The sequence below is a fragment of the Cricetulus griseus genome, assembly GCF_003668045.3.
Source record: "Cricetulus griseus strain 17A/GY chromosome 1 unlocalized genomic scaffold, alternate assembly CriGri-PICRH-1.0 chr1_0, whole genome shotgun sequence".
NCBI classification, from domain to species: Eukaryota; Metazoa; Chordata; class Mammalia; order Rodentia; family Cricetidae; genus Cricetulus; species Cricetulus griseus.
The window spans coordinates 49857994-49876205 of NW_023276806.1; the positions used below are offsets into that span (position 1 = coordinate 49857994).

The 18212-nt window shown below is 42.9% G+C and overlaps 1 protein-coding gene across 1 annotated transcript; it reads right to left on the minus strand.

The window, feature by feature from the left end:
* Positions 1-373: 373 nt before the first annotated feature.
* Positions 374-15313, minus strand: LOC100774846 (ragulator complex protein LAMTOR5). Its single transcript, XM_027395960.1, has 5 exons — positions 15274-15313; positions 5557-5851; positions 4704-4765; positions 2360-2477; positions 374-834 (listed from the first exon to the last, which is right to left on the minus strand). The coding sequence occupies exons 1-5, from the start codon at positions 15311-15313 to the stop codon at positions 774-776; spliced, it is 576 nt and encodes a 191-aa protein (XP_027251761.1). The 3' UTR covers positions 374-773.
* Between the last annotated feature and the right edge of the window lie 2899 nt (positions 15314-18212).

Below are 18212 nucleotides of genomic sequence, written 5' to 3' on the forward strand. Positions count from 1 at the left end.
AAATCCCTCAGCTTTAGTTACACAAACATAAAACAGGGCAAATTACACATAGGGCAGTGCTATCAGAAACCCATTATTGTGTACCCTAAAAGATGACTAAAAGCAAAAAAGAAAGAAGGCAACTAAGAGTACCTACTATAAGAAATAGTTTCTTATCTCATTAAAGACTTATATTATCTATGTCACTTAGGTTAAGGGAAATGTTTGGTTCATGCATTCTTGTATAAGAACACAGACATTTCAAGGAACTTTTCAAAGAGAAGCAAGTAGTTTAGGATAAAGATCTTTTGGGGAAAAAAATCATAATTCAATTAACTGAAAAAAGAAAAATGAGCATTAAGTAAGAGCTTAAAGAACCAAAAAAGAGGCAAACTTTCCTCTGAATGGATTTATTGACAACAACAAAGTTCTATATACAAAGTGACCGGGACGTTGGTGACAAATTCCTATAATCCCAGGATGCAGGAGTTTGAAGCAGGAAGACCACAGGTTTGAGGTCAGCCTGGGCTACATACACAGTTCCAGGCAATGATAAGCTGCAATACTGGACTGCAGTGATGGTCTCCAAAGAACAAAATGACCAAAGCCCAAACAAAACAACTATGATCCTTTTTAACTAATACCTTGGTAACTGGTTGTCATATAAATAAGGAAGTCCACATTGGACACTAGGTGAATGGCCTAGCCTCTGGAACTTTAATAGTTTTACAAGTTAACTGACACAGGAAGGACTGAATCCCTATGACAGGCTGCTGAAGAACAGGCATGAGATGTCAAGAGGCCATTTTGTGCACTGCCACTGTGATGCCATCGTGTTTCTGGATCATAATGTTCCTGAAAAGCAAAGAGGAAAATATTCAGCAAACTCTTAAGTGTAAGATTAAAGCTGTTCAGTTTAAGATACAAAACAATAGCATATATATCTCTAAAAGAAAATGTGAACAGTCACTGTTGAGGAGTGCCAGCCACAAACCCCTACTTCCATAACTTCTGCCATGCTTTTCCCATCCATAAAGGGGGCTACATTCTCAAACCATGAAACAAATCTTCCTGTAAGAAAACTAAGTAAATAAATAAAAAGCATATACAAGCATGAAACAGTTGAGAATTATGGGTGTCTAATTATAACATACAAATGAAACTAATTCTTACTCAGCATGGCTCTGATTTTTTCTGGAGGTTTTTGTTGGCATTGCTAGGGTTAAAATCCAGGGCCTTGCACATGCTATCACTAGCCTAGCCTCCTGGTCTTAATTTTTAGATTAATTTTTTTTATTTATGTGTATATCTGTGCATGGGTGTAAATTTTTTATTTATGTGTGTGTGTGTCTGTGCATGGGTACACGAGAAGGCCAGAGGGTGTTGGGTCCTCTGGAGTCATAGTTACAAGTGGTTTCGAGCTGCTGAATGTGGGTGGTGGAAACTACTGTAGGTCCTCTGGAAGAGCAGTATATGCTCTTAACCATTGAGCCACCTCCCCAACCAATTTTTATTACTATTATGTTACTTATTTTTTAGTGTGTGTATTTGTGCTGCTTATATGTGGAGGTCAGAGGATAACTTCAGGGAGTTTGTTCTCCTTCAACCAGGGAGTGAGCTCAGGTCATCAGGCTTGTTTACAACCTGGATATGTGTGTGTGTGTGTGTGTGTGTTCATCTTAATATTCTCTTCTTAGTTATTCCCCAAACTGATCACAGTATGCATTTGTTAAGGTTAATTTTATCTGTGTCTGTGTGAGTGTGCACATACAAGTGTGTACAGGTTCACACACCTATGTACATGCATGGAGATCAAAAGAAGGTGTGTGGAGTGTCTTCTATCACTGTGCACCTATTACTTTGTCAAAGGATCTTATCCTTGAACCTGGGACTCCTTTTCTCTGCTAGACTGGAAGTTAGCAAGCCCCATCAATCCTCCTGTGTCTGCCTGCCTTCCAACTTGGAGCTAAGGTTACAAGTATTTGTGGGGATGCCCAGCTATGTGGGTGCTGGGGCGATAAAATCTAAACTCTAATCCTGAGGACTATGGATCAAGCACTCATCTTAAACACTGTCATCTCCCCAGCCCCCATAGTTTTGCATTCTTAACTTTTTTTTATAAAGACATTTATCTTGGAATATTTTTAACATTATATTATTTTAGAGAATTCAATTCAACTATTTTTTGTGTTTTTCCTTTTTATTGGCAAACTGGCAGTTCATGACAGTTCTTATTGCTCATTTTAATGAAGGCCTGTCATGGGGCCTCAATGCCCGCTGGCCCTGTGGTACACTGACTATGGAACTACTGAAGGACACAGGGGAAAGCCCAATCAAGTTTTTCTGACAAAAACAAAGGGATGTGCTGATATGTACTCACCCATTATCTGATTCTAAACAGACCACAGGAATATCAGTGGGGTCAGAGGTTAGCTTAGCTGCTTGCTGGGCTAGAACAGATATCACTCCAGCATGCTCATCTGACAGGGTACCACGACCTAGAGAAGAGATGAGATTGCTACCTAGGTTTCTAAAATGAATACAAACCTACAGTGTAGTGTCTTCTAGTGAATTATTCAGGAAAAAGAAACTCGGCTCATGGCCTTTGGTTAGGTACTGACAGGGAATGACTTCCCCACCTGGTACTCAGTGAGGAAGTCTGGCAATTGTTCTTAAATCAGTAAAGTCATCAATGGCATGCTGTTTTCAAAGTTATTCCTATCATCATACTATCTCTAAACACCTTCCCAAGCATATAAGGAAGCTGTATTTCAAATCAATCTGATGATAATAAATTTATTTTATAGGAATCTTGCTGAAATCGAGATATCCAAAGGTATGAGTGATTCAATGTGGATAAGGACTTGTTCACATTAATTAATTCCTTATGGGAAATCTAATTTTCTTTTTCTAAATTCAATCTCAAAGAACAAGTCGTTACTCAGAAAGTTCAGTTGTAAGATCACCTGACCAGCATATGTGAAGATCTGTAAGCAATTATTCCTGCCAGCATGAGCTAGCTGGGCTACTTTCAAATGTCTCAAGGATTCTTTACTATTGCTTTGATTTGTGTTAATACTAAATCAGGTCCTAGGTACAAAAGGTAACCACCAAGCTTACAACAGATCCCTGAAATAAAGGCAACAGAAGCTTGCTTACATCTGAAACTAAGATAGTAGACAATACACCATCCTGGCAGAAATTCTGGATTCACTATTACTACATTTTAAAAAATGCACAGGTCAAAGTACAGCCAGAAGGTATAAAGCAAATAGTTAACTTCAGACTTTGAAGGTGACCTGGCAAATGCTTCAAAAATTTTTACTTTTGTTCCAAATGACTGGTTTTTGTACAAGACATAACCTCTGTCTTTTACCTCTGTCAGTTACCAAACCAGCAAAAGTTCCGAGCTCTAAAAAGGTCCTACATTACTTATAATAATTCCTAGGTTTACTAGTTTCTGACATTAATTAACTTCAGCTATTTATCTTTTATTTTTCTTTCTTTCTTTCTTTTTTTTTTTTTTTTTTTTGAGACAGGGTTTCTCTATGTAGGAACTTGCTTTGTAGATCAGGCTGTTCTTGAACTCACAAGAGATTCTCCTGCTTCTGAAATCTGGGATTTAAGGTGTGAGCTACCACCATCCAGTGCTATTTACCTTTCTGGACTTAGTTTCTCATCTGTAATTGCTACAGTTTATTGAAAATCACATCTTGGTTCTGTACTGTGTGTTTTAAGCTTTGGAGGCAGCCAGGAAATCCTATCTCAACTATTCATTAGTTGTAAGACCTTGGGTAAGGTACTTAGGCTCTATGTTTTAGTTTCTCTACCACAAAGGGCTTTTCTGAGGAGTATTTAAGTTTGGACAATGTAAAACACTAAAAAAGGTGTCTAGCCAGGTATGCTGATACACACCTTTATTCCTATCACTCGGGGCAGGAGAATCTCTGAGTTACAGGCCAGCCTGGTTTACATATTGAGTTCCACCAAAGCCAGGGTTCTGTAGTGTAGAGTAAGAAAAAAAGAATGGTGTCTGATACTTAAAAGCCCAACACATGTAAGGCTTCATTCATTAGCATCATCAAATAATCCAAGGAAGAAAATGAAGCCCTAAGGGGCTCTTTCTGTTCTGGGCTCATATCGCTAGCAGACAGACCAGGAGAATAGGTTTAAAGGCAAATGTGACTAACTGTGAAGTCCCTATTTTACTGACACTAGGAGTGGCTGTACTAACAGCTAGTCCCATCCATTTTCAGAGTTATTGAAGAAATTATGGAAATAATATGGCCCGATGTCCCTGCATATGGAAAGTATTCAGTAAAGCCTGTTTTTATCTAAAGTCCTTTTCTAGACCACTTGAAAATTACTCAACACCATTTTAGTAGGGACAACTGTAGAACTGATAGAACATTTCTGCCTTTTAAAAACAATTGAGGCCAGGCGTTGGTGGAGCACTCGGGAGGCAGAGGCAGAGGATCTCTGTGAGTTCGAGACCAGCCTGGTCTACAAGAGTTAGTTCCAGGACAGGCTCCAAAGCCACAGAGAAACCCTGTCTCAAAACAAAAACAAACAAACAAACAAAAAACAATTGAAAGGCTTCAATTATCTAGTCTTACTTGGAGATATTCTCTATGCTCAAAAGGTAACAGGAATAAAAGCTAGAAAATACTAGCAAAGTAAAACTTCCAGTGAACCTCAATGGGAGACTGGTATGAGACACTTACAGCCCAGATTAAGTCCTTGTGAATCTGTGCACAGGACTCCAACAATGGATGGATTCTTCATTCTAATTTTAGGAGCACAAGAAAAATAATGTGAAGATGATGTGAAGAAATACTTGAATTATTGTACTACAAATAAATTTTCTTTACATCAAGTATTAAGCGCTTCAAATCAGCCTTTTTAAAAACTACAGCCCCCTTCCAAAGGAAAAGCCACGAGTTGTTTAAATAAAGAAACCATTATCTCACAACGGAGTGTGCCAGGCACCTCTGGGCTTCATAGGGCCACAAACATTGCAGTTATCTATAGGGTTTTGTCCTTGGTATAGAAACATGTTCTAGGATAGCAACTCAATTAAAACAACTGTTAAAGATCTTAAGTAACAGGAATTGCTCCTGGAGGAGATTAAGAAGCTAAAGGGGAGGTGTCTTCTTGTAAGCCACTTTACACTTCCCAACTTCACATATTACACAGATAGTGGAAAAACTTAAGGGATGTCTTTACGGAGTAATTGGTGGGTTACGCACGCGGGGAGGTATGCGTGTGGGTTCGCACTGCAGGGCTCAATTTGCTACATCCTTTCCCCAACTTAATCGGTTTCCCAAACTTCTGAAGAGCTACTCCGACCCTACGGACGATTTCAAGGCGACAGGTGATTTGGGCCTCTCTGGCTTGGGCCCGCAAGACTCTTGCTCCATAAGGAAGCGCAGAGTCTGGCGAAACTTTATTTGGAGTCACGCGCGGCCCGGGTGTCTGCAGACGTCACCCGTTCGCCAACCCGAGTGCCCCAAACGCTTCCGCGGACACTCGTAGTCCTCCGTCCGAAGCGCAGGACCGGCCGCACGCACTACTCACGTGTCCTCCAAATGCTGCTCCAAAGTCGATTCCATCCCTCCCGCTATCCGCCCCACTCCGGGATCCCGCAGCAAAACGCTTCCTGCTTCGCCAAAAGCCTGGGTCACGTGATTTGAGCGAGCCTGGTGCCCGGACGGCGTCTCCAGAGGGACCAAATTCATCGCGGCGCTGCGTCCGCGCCCTTTAAGGAAAGTCAAAACTGCTGCGACGTGACCTGCTTGGTGGCTGGTGTTCGGCTTGCCAGCGAGGTCTGCAGTCGGGACCCAGGGCCTCTGTTCCTGCCCTAGCACTTGGTCTTAGTGATTTTTAACCTTTGGATTTCGGTTCAAACGACTCCCCCCTAGCCAGAGCTGGACCTTTTTTTTTTTTTTTTTTTTTAAGTTTTAAAGAAACCCGACAGGTTTGGCAGGGCCTCATCTGGACAATCAGGCAATCACCAAGAAGACAAAGGACCATTGGGAAGGGGTGCACATGCAGCACTACAGGGAAGAGATGGCACAGGTTGAATTCCCAAAGTGGATGCTGGGAAAGTATCAGAATCTTAACATGTCAAGACATGGGTAGCTTCTCGAATTCTTGGTCCTGCTATTTACTGCCGTGTTCCACCACACTTAGCGTTGATACTTCTAATTGCTAGGGCATAGAACAATTTAGCAGAAGAAAATAGGTTTCAGTTTTGGGTGATAATGAAGACCAAGTATTATTACTTCAAAATTACTTTGATTTTTAAAATTTGTATTTCCTGAAGGGGCCAGCTCCCCATTTCGGCAGCCATAACAGCCAAACACGTGCTTGCCATAACCTTGCCTTGGTCACTTAGAGGTCAGATGCCTGCCTCTGACAAGGAACCAATCAGAAGTTAGCTGGTGGCGTTATGCTTTATGGCTCTGGGTGTGCTTTACAGACAAGCGCACAGCAATGACCCACAAAGCATAGCAACCACCTGGGAGGGACTATGGGCCATAACAACCAGTTGACCAATCAACACAGGGCAAACCCTCCAAGCCTGGAGGCACACCAATCCTGAGCCTGTGCATAACCCTAGACACTCCCCTTACGCTGCCCTATAAAGATCTGTACCCAGAGGAAGCCTCATGCAATTTGCATCAAGCTTTCACCTCCATTCTGTGATTGGGGTGGCTGAGGTCCTGGGCTAAGATCCTGGAAGCCTGAGCTTTTCGGGGGGGGGGGGTCTTACATCCTTTTTGTTGTTTTGGAGACAACATCTCATATAGCCCTCACTGCCCTCAAATTTGCAAGGTATCTGAGGCTGGCCTTGAACTATTGGTCACTCTACCTTCACTTCTCAGGTTCTGGGATTACACTAGCATGCCTGGTTTAAAAACTTCAGAATAAACCACCCACTGCCCTACCTAACTGCAGAGATGGCAGTTCCGTAAGGATATTTTGGAAAATATCTTTTCCATGTGGCCATCTTTGCAAATGTATTATTTCTAATGCTTTTTTAAAAAACCAAATCGACATACATACTGTATATACAATTCTGAATTCTGTACCTGAGCTTCTTCACAGCATTTATTATAAATACCTTTTCATGACAGTAAGTATTCATTTACTTTGCTTGCAATAGTTGCAAGAAACTAGAATTTGTTAGAGCTACACACCTGACCACATTTGAAGCAATCAGGGTGAACACTGGCTCCAGCATTGGTATTTCTCCAGGGTGTCTCAGATGGTCTCAAAGACAGATAAGTGACTAAAGGATATTCAGAAAGGCTACTACATACAGATCAAGCCACTTCTTAAGGTCTCAGGTAGGCCGGGGGGGGGGGAGAAGAAGGGGAAGAGGAGGGTATTTGGTATGTGGGAAGTGACAGGGGATAGGCTGTTGTCTCTTTTTCTGTCTTGCATCCCTTTTGCCCTGCACAGGTGGATGGGGGGAGGGGCAGGAAAGCTGTAGAAGTGAGACTGTGGATTGCTTTCTACCTTCTTTAGCATTCAGGGTACTTTGTGACTCTGTTCTCAGTTTTGAATTCTGGAAGCCATTTCTAGAATGATGGGAAAAATCCTAAACACCCCTATCAGATCACTGTCCTCAATGGGTTGAGGTTTGACATGTATTTACTCTACAGAAATGGAAAGAATGCCTTCTCCATCCTTGCACCCAGGGCTCACAGAGAAACAAAAGCTGGCTAATCACTTCCTGGGGAGACACCCTCCCACCTTATCCCCACCCTGCCCCAGGGTTTCTCTGTGTAACAGCCCTGGCTGTCCTGGAACTCACTTTATAGACCAGGCTGGCCTCAAACTCAGAGACCAGCCTGCCTCTTCCTCCAGAGTACTAGGATTAAAGGTGTGGTGACTTTTACTCCTGGTGACTTTTTATTTTTAATGTCTTTGTTTGCACACAGAGCAACAGGTTTCCTTGAGGAATTGTTACAACACTTTGTTATGGTTGAGCTTCCTTCTCAACTCCCCCACACCCACCCCATCTCCCTGCTGACTTTCTGTACCATTCTACCCTCAAAGTTCCCATGTCCTGTCTTACATCACATGTCTATCACCCTGCCTTCAAGCCTATTCCCCCATCCTCATGATCTCCTTTTTAGAGGAGATTCTAGATGATGTTAAGTGCTTAACTTTAATTTCTTTGATGTCTCCCCTCCCACCAAAACAAGCCATGAGAAATGAAAGTCCCTAGTGCGTACAGCAGAGAATACGGCCAAAGCCCACATATTCCAGCTGAGAGTGGGGAAAACATACCGGGTCAGAACCGCAACATTACATACTATCTTGGTGCTGTTTCCCCTGCTCTTACCCCTGCAGGGTCTTCCTGAGGGCCAGACTTGTTAACTACAGTGTTGCTGGGCCATGCTGGCATCCAATGTAAAGCACACTGGATTTTTTCAAATTTGAGGCCTACCTGGACTGTATAGTAAGTAGCCCTGAAGACAGTCTGAGCTACAAAGAAAGACCCTGTCAAAAAAAGAAAGAACAATCTTTAATGTGTGTGTGGGGGGGGGTAATAGCTGTCCTCTGGGAGCAGAGAGATGTGCTATCCCAGGGCCACCCACATTGGCCTTTGGATCACTTAAGTGCTTAGTCACAGGCCTCCGGTGCAATGAGCCTTAATTCAACACTAGGGGGCACCAAGGCCACAGAAAACTGCACAATGAAGAGCCTAGCCTAAGGCCTCTTGAGTTGGTAGGGAGTGGTAAGGAGTGTCAAATATCAAATTTGGTGGGTGGCCTTGGAGTCAAAGGTGTACATGTGAATCCAGGCCAGGGCACTGGCTGCCCATGGGATCTCTGAGCCTCTGGGGGCCTTTGGCATGGGAGGCCCTGTCTTCTGTCTCCTGAAGGTGTGGGGAGGATAGTATGGGTTACTTTATGGAAGAGGGGCTGGCACATTAGGAGAGTCAGTTTAAATAAGAAAATCTGTTTCCTCAGGTTGATTATGCTCCAGATGATGCCAGATGCTAAAGTAACAGCATCAAATGATAGCTGTAGACACCAGTCTGTATCCCCAGGAGAAGCCGAATCTCCATAGCTTCTTGATAAAGCTCTGCCAAGTGAGATAGTTCTATCAGTTTTATTATTAGATTTTTTATATAAAGCCATAAATTTTATGTAAAATCATAAAATACAGTGAGAAAAAAATACATCTGATGCTCCAGCCCTTTCTCTAAAGACTTTAATAAGGAGTGAAGCAGAACAGGACATGAGGTGGGGAAGGAGGGGGGAAGAATGGCACAAGGATCACCAAAGTCTTGCCAGCTCAATCGTCTCAGTCTGAAGTGTAGCACAAGGTCCTGATGGGGGCTGGGGGCCAAGGTGTCTTGCTGGTTTGCAGTGGATACCACTGAGACCTGAGACTCAATGTACAGATGACTCCTGCACATGATATTAATGCCATTAGTGGTTTGTGTGGAGGAACTGACAACTATGTGCTGAGCAACTCGTCCTTAATCCCCACATCCTTTTTAAAAAATAGCAGCTAATATTATTATCTCTCTCCTACAGTTAAAAAAAAAGCAAAGCTCAGAAGACAGTGCAGGGTGTGGTCTCACACAGCTGTAGTCCCAGAACTCTGGAGGCACAGGCCACAGCTTTGAAGCTAGTCAGTTTTAGATAGAGTTCCAAGCCAGTCAGGGCTGCACAGAGAAACTTGTCAAAACTGGAACAAAACCAGCCAGTTCAGGGTAATGCTGCTTGAATGTGTGGGCACCAAACTGTTACCCTCTCCCCTCCTATAATGCCCCCATGCTGCCTAGAACACAGTCCTAGAACTCAGGGGCAGAGGTGGTGGAAACCCAGTCCACATCTCTTACTCTAGACAAGAAATAAAGTGCAGAGAGGAGAGGTGTCTAATTCACAACTTAAACCTCAGTTTGACTTGGAGCTCCAATATTCCAGATGCTATGGAGCCATAGTTAACCTTGCTTCAGAGAGATGCACTGTTGAACTTTTCTACCTAAGAAATTCACCGCTGAGGTTCCTAACCCCCAAATACCTTAGAATTTGGCCTTGTTTGGAGACAGGGCCTTTATAGAGGTCAGTCAAGTTAAAATGAAGACATTAGGCGTGTCTTGAGCTTATGTAATTGACATCTTCATATAAAGAGACAGGGGAAAGACAGAGGTTCTGCCTGTTAGATGTCTGTAAGCCAAGGAGAAAAGCCTGGAACATAATAGTTCTTCCTCACAGTCCTCAAGAGAAAGCTACTGTGCCAAAACCCTGATTTGGGGCTTCTATCTTCCAGACTCGTGGGTAAGCCACCCAGTTAGTGGTTCATTATTATGGCATCCCTGGTGAATGGGTACATTCATGTATCCAGGAAGTCCACAAGTCAAAGCTATCAGATGTCTGGGGACTTTTTGTTAACAGAAGGCCTTTTTGGAAAGATTAATGTAACACGAATTAATAAATGGCCCACAGACTGATATTGGAATTCAACTTTAAGCTGATGATCAGAAAAGCAAAGCAGCTGGCCATTAGCTTCTTACTTCTACCTCAGGCTGAAAGGGCTGATTCCATCTCCAGGAGCTCTCACCAAGCCTCAGGCTGTTGCTGCTCCTCAGCGTGGATGGAGAATGAATGCCTCCTAGTCAATACTGAAGACCTTGCTCCTATCATTTATACCCCTCTAGTGCTGGGATTAAAGGTGTGTGATCTGTTACTCTTTTTTTAAAAAAATTTGAATTAGAAACAGGATTGTTTTACATGATAATCCCAGTTCCTTTCTCCCTCACGTCCTCCCCTAACAACCCCCCCCCCCAATCTGTTACTCCTTTACACTGATTCAATCTTGTGTATCCCTGGGTGGTCTTGAATTTAGAGAGATCCATCCATCTCTTAATCCTGACTCTTAGGATTAAAGGTGTGTACCACCACCTCCTAGCTTCTGGCTGCTGGGATTAAAGGTGTGTGCCTGGCTTCTGTGGCTTGTGGCTGACTTTGCTTTCTGAATCCTCAGGCAAGCTTTAATAAATCATAAATAATATATCACTACAGATACCCTCCCAGAGGAGAGAGCAGATGAGCTTTCCAGCTTGTTCCAGGGTTAGTCTTTGGCTAAGATAGTTTCTTCCATTGGACATTGTGGTGACATGTGGTGACATGACCTATTTAACTTGGACTTTGAATCTTTTTAAATTGTTATAGACATATGTGCCATGCTTGTGTGTGTATAGTTATGGTGTGTGTGTGTGTGTGTGTGTGTGTGTGTGTGTGTGTGTGTAGGTGTGTGTGGTGTGAGATGTGTGTATGTGTGTTTACACATATATGTGTTGTGTTGTGGTGTCATCCTGAGTAACCTTGTCTACATCCTTTGAGACAGTATCTCTTGTTGGCTTAGAGCTCACCATTTAGGCTAGATTGGCTGGCCAGTGAGTTCCAGGGATTCTCCTGTCTCTGTCTCTCATTACAAGCATCTACCACCATGCCTGGCAGTTTTACATGGGTATGGGGATTGAACTCAGGTCTTCATGCTTTCAAGTCTTTACCAGTGAGCCATTTCCCCAGCTCTTTGAACCTGTTTTATATCTGAGCCTCAGCTACAGAAGGTATTCAATAAATGTGTATTGGGAGAAAATAGGCTGATGGCTGCTCTTCTCCATGCCATGGAGTGGGCAGGGAGTGAGGTGAGGGGTTGTCAGTCAATGAAGGATAAAGTTGTGCACTGTATCCAACAGCTGCGTTGAGTCCCGATTCTAGAAGACACACTGAAATATATTTTAGATGAGTCAAGGTTGGCTAAAAACATTTCAGAACAGGAAGCTATCTTCCCGTTGCTTTATTAATTTTGCTACCAAGGATAAATGAGACGCAGACTTCTATATCCAAGCCTTCATTAGATGCCCAGTTAATCCAACCATGACAAATGGGAATGAAGCCCTTATGAATAAAAAGATGATCAACACCAGCATAAAAAAATTGCAGACCAGAGAAAAGACAGTTTAGAGGAGCTGATAAAATACCCTGGCCTTAATTAGACTGTCTGCATCACACATCAAATAAGACTTAATGTTAAGATATATTGGGCTTGGAATTGGGTAAGTGAAATGAGTTCTTGAAAATAAATGGAAAAGAAATGACCTGTATTAAATGCATTTCTCAGGGCAGGCCTGTGCACTGAGGCTTTTAGCCAAAAGCAGGCTTGTGTTTGCTTTGACTATGTGTCATTCTACCCAGTGACATGCCTCTGTGAGTCCAAGGTGGGTTACAAAGGTTCTATCTGTGGGTTAACAACAGATACCATTGTCATCCACCCTTGCTGTTGCCCTAGCAGAATCCCTGATGTGCAGAAAACATCCTATATTTTTATCTCACCTCCTACACCTTCAGTAAGGAATTACCGATTCTTACTTTAAAGAGGATGCTGTAGGACAGTGGTTCTCAACCTGTGAGTCGCAACCCCAATGACAAACCTCTATCTCCAAAAATATTTGCATTACAATCTATAGCAATAGCAAAATTAGTTATGAAGTAGCAATGAGAATAATTTAATGGTTGGGGTTCACTACTACATGAGCAAAAAAAGTATCAGCATTAGGGAGGTTGAGAGCCACTGTTGTACAGGCAGATGACCTGTTCAGTTCTGCCCACTCCACTATGGAGCAAAGTATGTTTTCTTCCTGGCTGCCACAATCTTCTACCCTACAGTCCACATTTTGCTTCAAGGAGTTATCTATGATCACAGTATCTCATTAACCTCTTGTGAGACCTTGGGCAAGTCCTGCAGAACCTTGATATCTCAGATGGGTTTCCACTCTAAGTGAAGATATGAATAGTGTTACCTCCTGGTGCCCTAGAATTCTGAGAGAGAACACACACAGATGCATGGTTTCAGGCACTTTACAAATTCAGAATAGATGAAAGCTGTTTTTGTTGTTAGGATCTTAAGAAGTACTATCAGAGGTAAATGGAATCAGGCTGGGTTGTAAGCAGTAATAGCTGACCCTGGATGACAGAATAGGATTACTAAAATGATGCTCATAGCCTAGGCAATATGGGAAGTGCTAAAGAGCTCAGCCTGAGCTCCTGTTCACAAAGCTCCATACTCCACATGAAGAACATACCTTCACTGCAGGCATGGAGGTGCTCACATCTGCCCACAGCACTGGAAACACCTCTGCAGCCAGGACATGACCAACCCATGTCCACTGCTGCTGCCCAACGAAGAAGGAAACCAGAGCCTCTGAGCTGAGGTCCTGTGTAAACTTGAGCTTTGCTTGCAAAGGAGGTGGTGAAGGAGATGTTCTTCTTTATATAAATATTTTGAAAGGGCCCTGTACGTAGACCAGGCTATTTACATGGTCCTGGTCACCAAAGTGTGGTGGTTTAAATGAGAATGGCCCCCATAGGCTCATATTTTAATGGTTAATCTCTAAGGTGTGCAACTGTTTGGGAAGGATTAGGAGGTGTGTCCTTGTTGGAGGAAGTGTGTCAGTGGGGGTGGGCTCTGAGGTTTCAAAATCTCATGCCAGGTTTCATCTCTCTCTCTGCCTCTCTGTATGTCTCTCTCTGTCTCTTTCTCTCTTTGTGTGTCTCTCTGTCTCTGCCTCTGTCTTTCTGTGTCTCTGTCTCTGCCTCTGTCTCTGTCTCTCTGTCTCTTTGTGTGTGTCTCTCTGTCTCTGCCTCTGTCTGTGTGTCTCTCTGTCTCTATGTGTGTCTCTATCTGTCTCCCTGCCTCTTTTCTGTGTGTTTTTCTCTCTGTCTCTCTGCCTCTGTATCTCTCTGTCTCTGTCTCTCTCTGCCTCTGTCTCTCTCTCTCTGTGTCTCTCTGTCCCGTCTCTCTGTCTCTGTCTCTCTCTGCTTGCTGGTTGTAGATCAGGATGTAAAGCTCTCACCTACTGCTCCAGCACCATAGCCCATGGAGGGTGCCACCATGCCCAGCAAGGCAGACACTTTCTAAAATGCTTAGCCACTGCAGTTTTCCACTCTCAGATCTCAGTGAACCTGATGTTCACAAGTGTATTTAGAGATGAAAGCCAACTTTTGCAAAGCATATCTGTTCATACTTCTTATCTCATTTTAAGCCCACAGTCATCCTGGGAGAGAGCTCCACCTCCACGTTGTGATAAAGTCACTGAGGTATGGGAAGGTTAGCTGGCTCATTGAGGGCCTACAATGTAAGTGTTCATGGCTGGGGCCATCTCCAGTTCAGCATGCTCATCCCAAGTGAGTCAGCCTCTTTGCAACTCTGTCTACTCAGCCAGCTTCCATATCCCAGGCCAGTGAGTCAGTCCCATAAAGTGGCCAAGGCTGCCTTCTCATTTCCCTTCCCAGGAGCCAGAGGATTTGAGCAGGTGCCTTCAGACACCACACAGTAAATCAATTGCCACATTAATTCTGGGGCATTGGCATTCTACTTCAGGAGAAAGTCAGAAGCAAGGAGACTAATGTTACGTTGGTATTTCCGTTGCTAGAGGAAAGGTGAGATGACTGTAATCCCATTTGTCAAAGTGGGGAGGGCTGATCTGAAAACAGTGTAGATCACTTTAAGGAAAGTTTTTCATTTACCAGACCAGAGAATATAGAATAAATAAATCCTTCCAGGCTTGTGCTTATCTCAGTTTGTATACTCACACTGCAGGCACAGAACAAAATCATTCACTGTTGTTTCTCAGCAAGTATTCCTTTGTTAAGCACTTGCCTGAGTGTTCCAACAGCACAATGCAACCTCTCTATGAGCTGGGGAAAGTCTTCATCAGAGACACACAGCAAGTTCTCTGGCCCGTCCTCCACCTCCTTATTCCCTCATTATGATACTTTTTCCCTTTCTTCTTTCCCTTCCCTCCTTCTCTTCCTCTCACCCTCCTTCCTCTCCTTCTTTCTAGCTTTGTGTGTGTGTGTGTGCGTGTGTGTGTGTGCGTGTGTGTGTGTGTGTGTGTGTGTGTGTGTTGTCTTAGTCTTCTGAGTACTGGGATTACAGGCAGGAGCCCCCATGCCTGCCTGACATTGTTTTTTTATGTATATACACATAAAGATAAAAGAAGAACTACTATGTTACACTAAAGGAATAGCTAACATTTGTTAAGTGTTGATTATTGCTAAGCATTGAATACACACACACACGCGCACACACACATACGAAGATGCCATTGCACTTGTGTAGTGGTCAGAAGACAACCAGTAGTGATGGTAAAGGCCTTTATCTGTTGATCTGTCTTGCCAGCACTGACATGGCCCCTTCTTAAGCTGTGTTTGTGTCATTGTTCAGTGAAGCAGGCCCTTCACAGCTTGTGGTCCTTACTCTTGTACTCTAGGTTCATAGCTAAGGTGCTGTGGGACATGACTGACTGGTGAATGATTCCTGTCGACTCTTTCACTTTTGTTGTCCTAAGTCACTTTTAATTTTGTCATAATAAGGCCTCTTATTGCTCACATTCATAGTTTTGTATATTTAGGGTCTACGATGAACCAAACATTGTAGGATTAAATCAAGCAAGAGAGAAAGTGTTGTGATAAAAAATGAGATGGATAATAGATGCGTGAGGCAGAACAGGAGAGACCCCCCCACACACCACACTATCTTTATAAAGGAGCACACTCCAAGTTAATAAGAGAAAGTGTGGTGCAGTATATACATAGGCTAACAGCACACTCATTTATCACCTTCACAAAGTAGTTAAGTACTGTACAAAACTATAGGTATATTTATATGATTGGCAATGCAGCAGGATGTTTTCACCAGCATCACCACAAACATGAAGTATGTTGTACTAAAATGTTAAGATGACTGATGTCGCTAGGTTATGATAGGAAATTTTCAGCAGCTGGTTGCCCAAGGTCATCTAGTAAAGGGTAAAATCAGACATAAATGGCTGACCTCAAGCCTGCAAATGATGCATTCCCCCCTTCTTTCTATAGTACTCATTTGTCCTTGACCAGCTTTAGCCAGCCTCACTCTGATCAAGGAGGAGGTACCCTTTCTTAGCTGGCTAGGCTGAGCCACAGGTGAGGGTCCTGGGCAGGAGTCTGGACAGCTAAAGCTCCAGTAGGGGTGGGTAAGCCGCAGGCCAAGGGTTTCAGCAGTTGTTAGGGCTCAGTGAGTTGAGCTTCCCCCTGGTTGCTTCTGTAATGGATTCCTAGGGGAAAGGGAAAAGAAGAGGCCATGGGCTGTGGGAAACTGAGCATCCAACATGTCCAGCCATAGTGACTGTCTGAGCACAGTGGCCTCTGAGACCCCAGGGGATGATGTGGCTGTGGGATAAAAGGCTTAGGGGACTGCAGCATTGTGAATTCAGAAACCTAAGCAATATGCATACCTGAGACTGAGACAGCCTCCAGAGGAAAGAACCTGACTGGAGCCAAAGCCAAGATCACTTCCAGACTGCAGGTCTCATCTTCTCTTCCTCATTAATATCATTTTGGATCCGACAGAGATGGCTGCTCTGTCTCATGCTTGTTTGCTGCTTGTCCTGTGATTGATGTTGGAAACATTCAGAGTCTGTCAGGAAATACTTCATGAATGCTCTGTGTGGGCAGAAACAGCCAGGAAATGCGGTTCCCTAGTTAAAACTGACTGAGAGTTGGAGGGAATTGTGATGGAAAGGCCTAGGCCCTTCAAGCTTGTGGGGTAGGGCAAGTGTGCCATGGGAACTGGGGGAGGGGCTGGCAGCCCAGCAGAGAGGGAGCCATGGAGCTCTTTCCTGGGCGCTCTCTGTGTTGGCTGTTAGCTCCCACTGGATAAGACACAGGAGATACTGGATGGAAAATCTGTTTCCTGCCATTCCCAGCATCTGAAATATGTGCCCCACACCCCGCTTCTCCCTAACAGAGCCTACAAATTCACAAGGCTAATCTCAAAAGAGACAAGCTTTGCATATATCCAAGAAGTGACCTTCACCCTAACTCCTACAACACTGGACATTATTGCTAAAGCACAGGGTTTGAGAGTTAAAAAAAAAAAAAAAAGTTCTCCTACAAATATAAAAAGGACACATGGCAAGGACGTAGGAACTAATGAAGGTATCAGTAAGATAGGAAAGATGGTTCAAAGTGCATTTGAGGGAACTAGGGGTTTACAGGCATTTGAAAGGAAATGATAGAAAGTGATTTCCAACCTAAAAGGACTGGTTGCCCTTGCATATATAATTGATTATTTTTGACAAGAATACCAAGTTGCTTCAGTGGAAAAGAAAGTCCTTTTCACCATAATGTTGGGAAGTTGTATATCCACGTGCAATGGATCAAGCTGGACCTGTTTACCATATATAAAACCAAACTCAAAATGAATCTAAGATTAATGTATGTGCTAAAACTATGAAACTCTTACAAAAAAAATACCTAAGATGAAAACTTCATGGCATTGGATCTCCTGATCTAATGTATGAGATCCATTGTGTAATCAACAAAAGAGAAAATAGGTAAGTTGAACCATATCAAAATTAGAAACTTTAGTACATCAGAGGGCACTGTCAACAGTGAAAAGGCAACCCAATTACAAGGGAAAACATTTGCAAGACATAAACCTAATAACAGCTTAATATCCAGAATATACAAATAACTCCTGCAATTCAACAACAAAGTACTCAATTTGAAAAATGGACAGAAAACTTGGATAGGCATTTCTTCCAAGAAGGTATACAAATAGCTAACAAATATGGGCAGATTTTCAACATCATTAATCATTAGGGAATTGTAAAACGAGACCACAACCATCAGAATCATTACAGTACTATTTTTTAAATTTTTTTTATTAGTTCAATTTAGGGAACAAGCTTGTTTCACATGTAAACAGTACTATTTTTAAAAAGTCAGAAAATAAGGGTTGACAAAGAGGTGGAAAAATTGTCAGTAAAATGGTAGGCCACCATGGAGGATAATATAAAATAATACAAAAAACTAACAGATTATTACTTAGTGATTCTGTAATTCCATTTCTGGATATATATATGGGACATGAAAGCAGTTTTGCCCACATAGTTGTGTATATCCATGTACATAGAATTATTATTTGTAATAGTGTCCTAGCTTTCTTTCTGTTGCTGTGATAAGCACCACGACCAAAAGCAACTTGGGGAGGAAAGGGTTCACTTCAACTTAAAGTTTATAGTTCATTATTCATGAAAGTCAGGGCAAGAACTCAAGGTAAGAAGCTGGAGGTGGGAACTGAAGCAGAGGCCATGGAGGAACTCTGCTTGCTGCCCTCTGGCCCCTGGCTTGCTCATCCTGCTTTCTTATACACCC

Excerpts from the sequence above, each read along its gene's own strand:
- LOC100774846 (XM_027395960.1), bottom strand. The coding sequence starts at position 15,313 with ATGTCCCACAGCACCTTAGCTATGAACCTAGAGTACAAGA. Across the intron at positions 5,852-15,273 it reads TATGAACCTAGAGTACAAGA|ACCAAGTGCTAGGGCAGGAA; the intron begins GTAAGGACCACA and ends AAAATCACTAAG. Across the intron at positions 835-2,359 it reads TGTTTAGAATCAGATAATGG|GAACATTATGATCCAGAAAC; the intron begins GTGAGTACATAT and ends TTTGCTTTTCAG.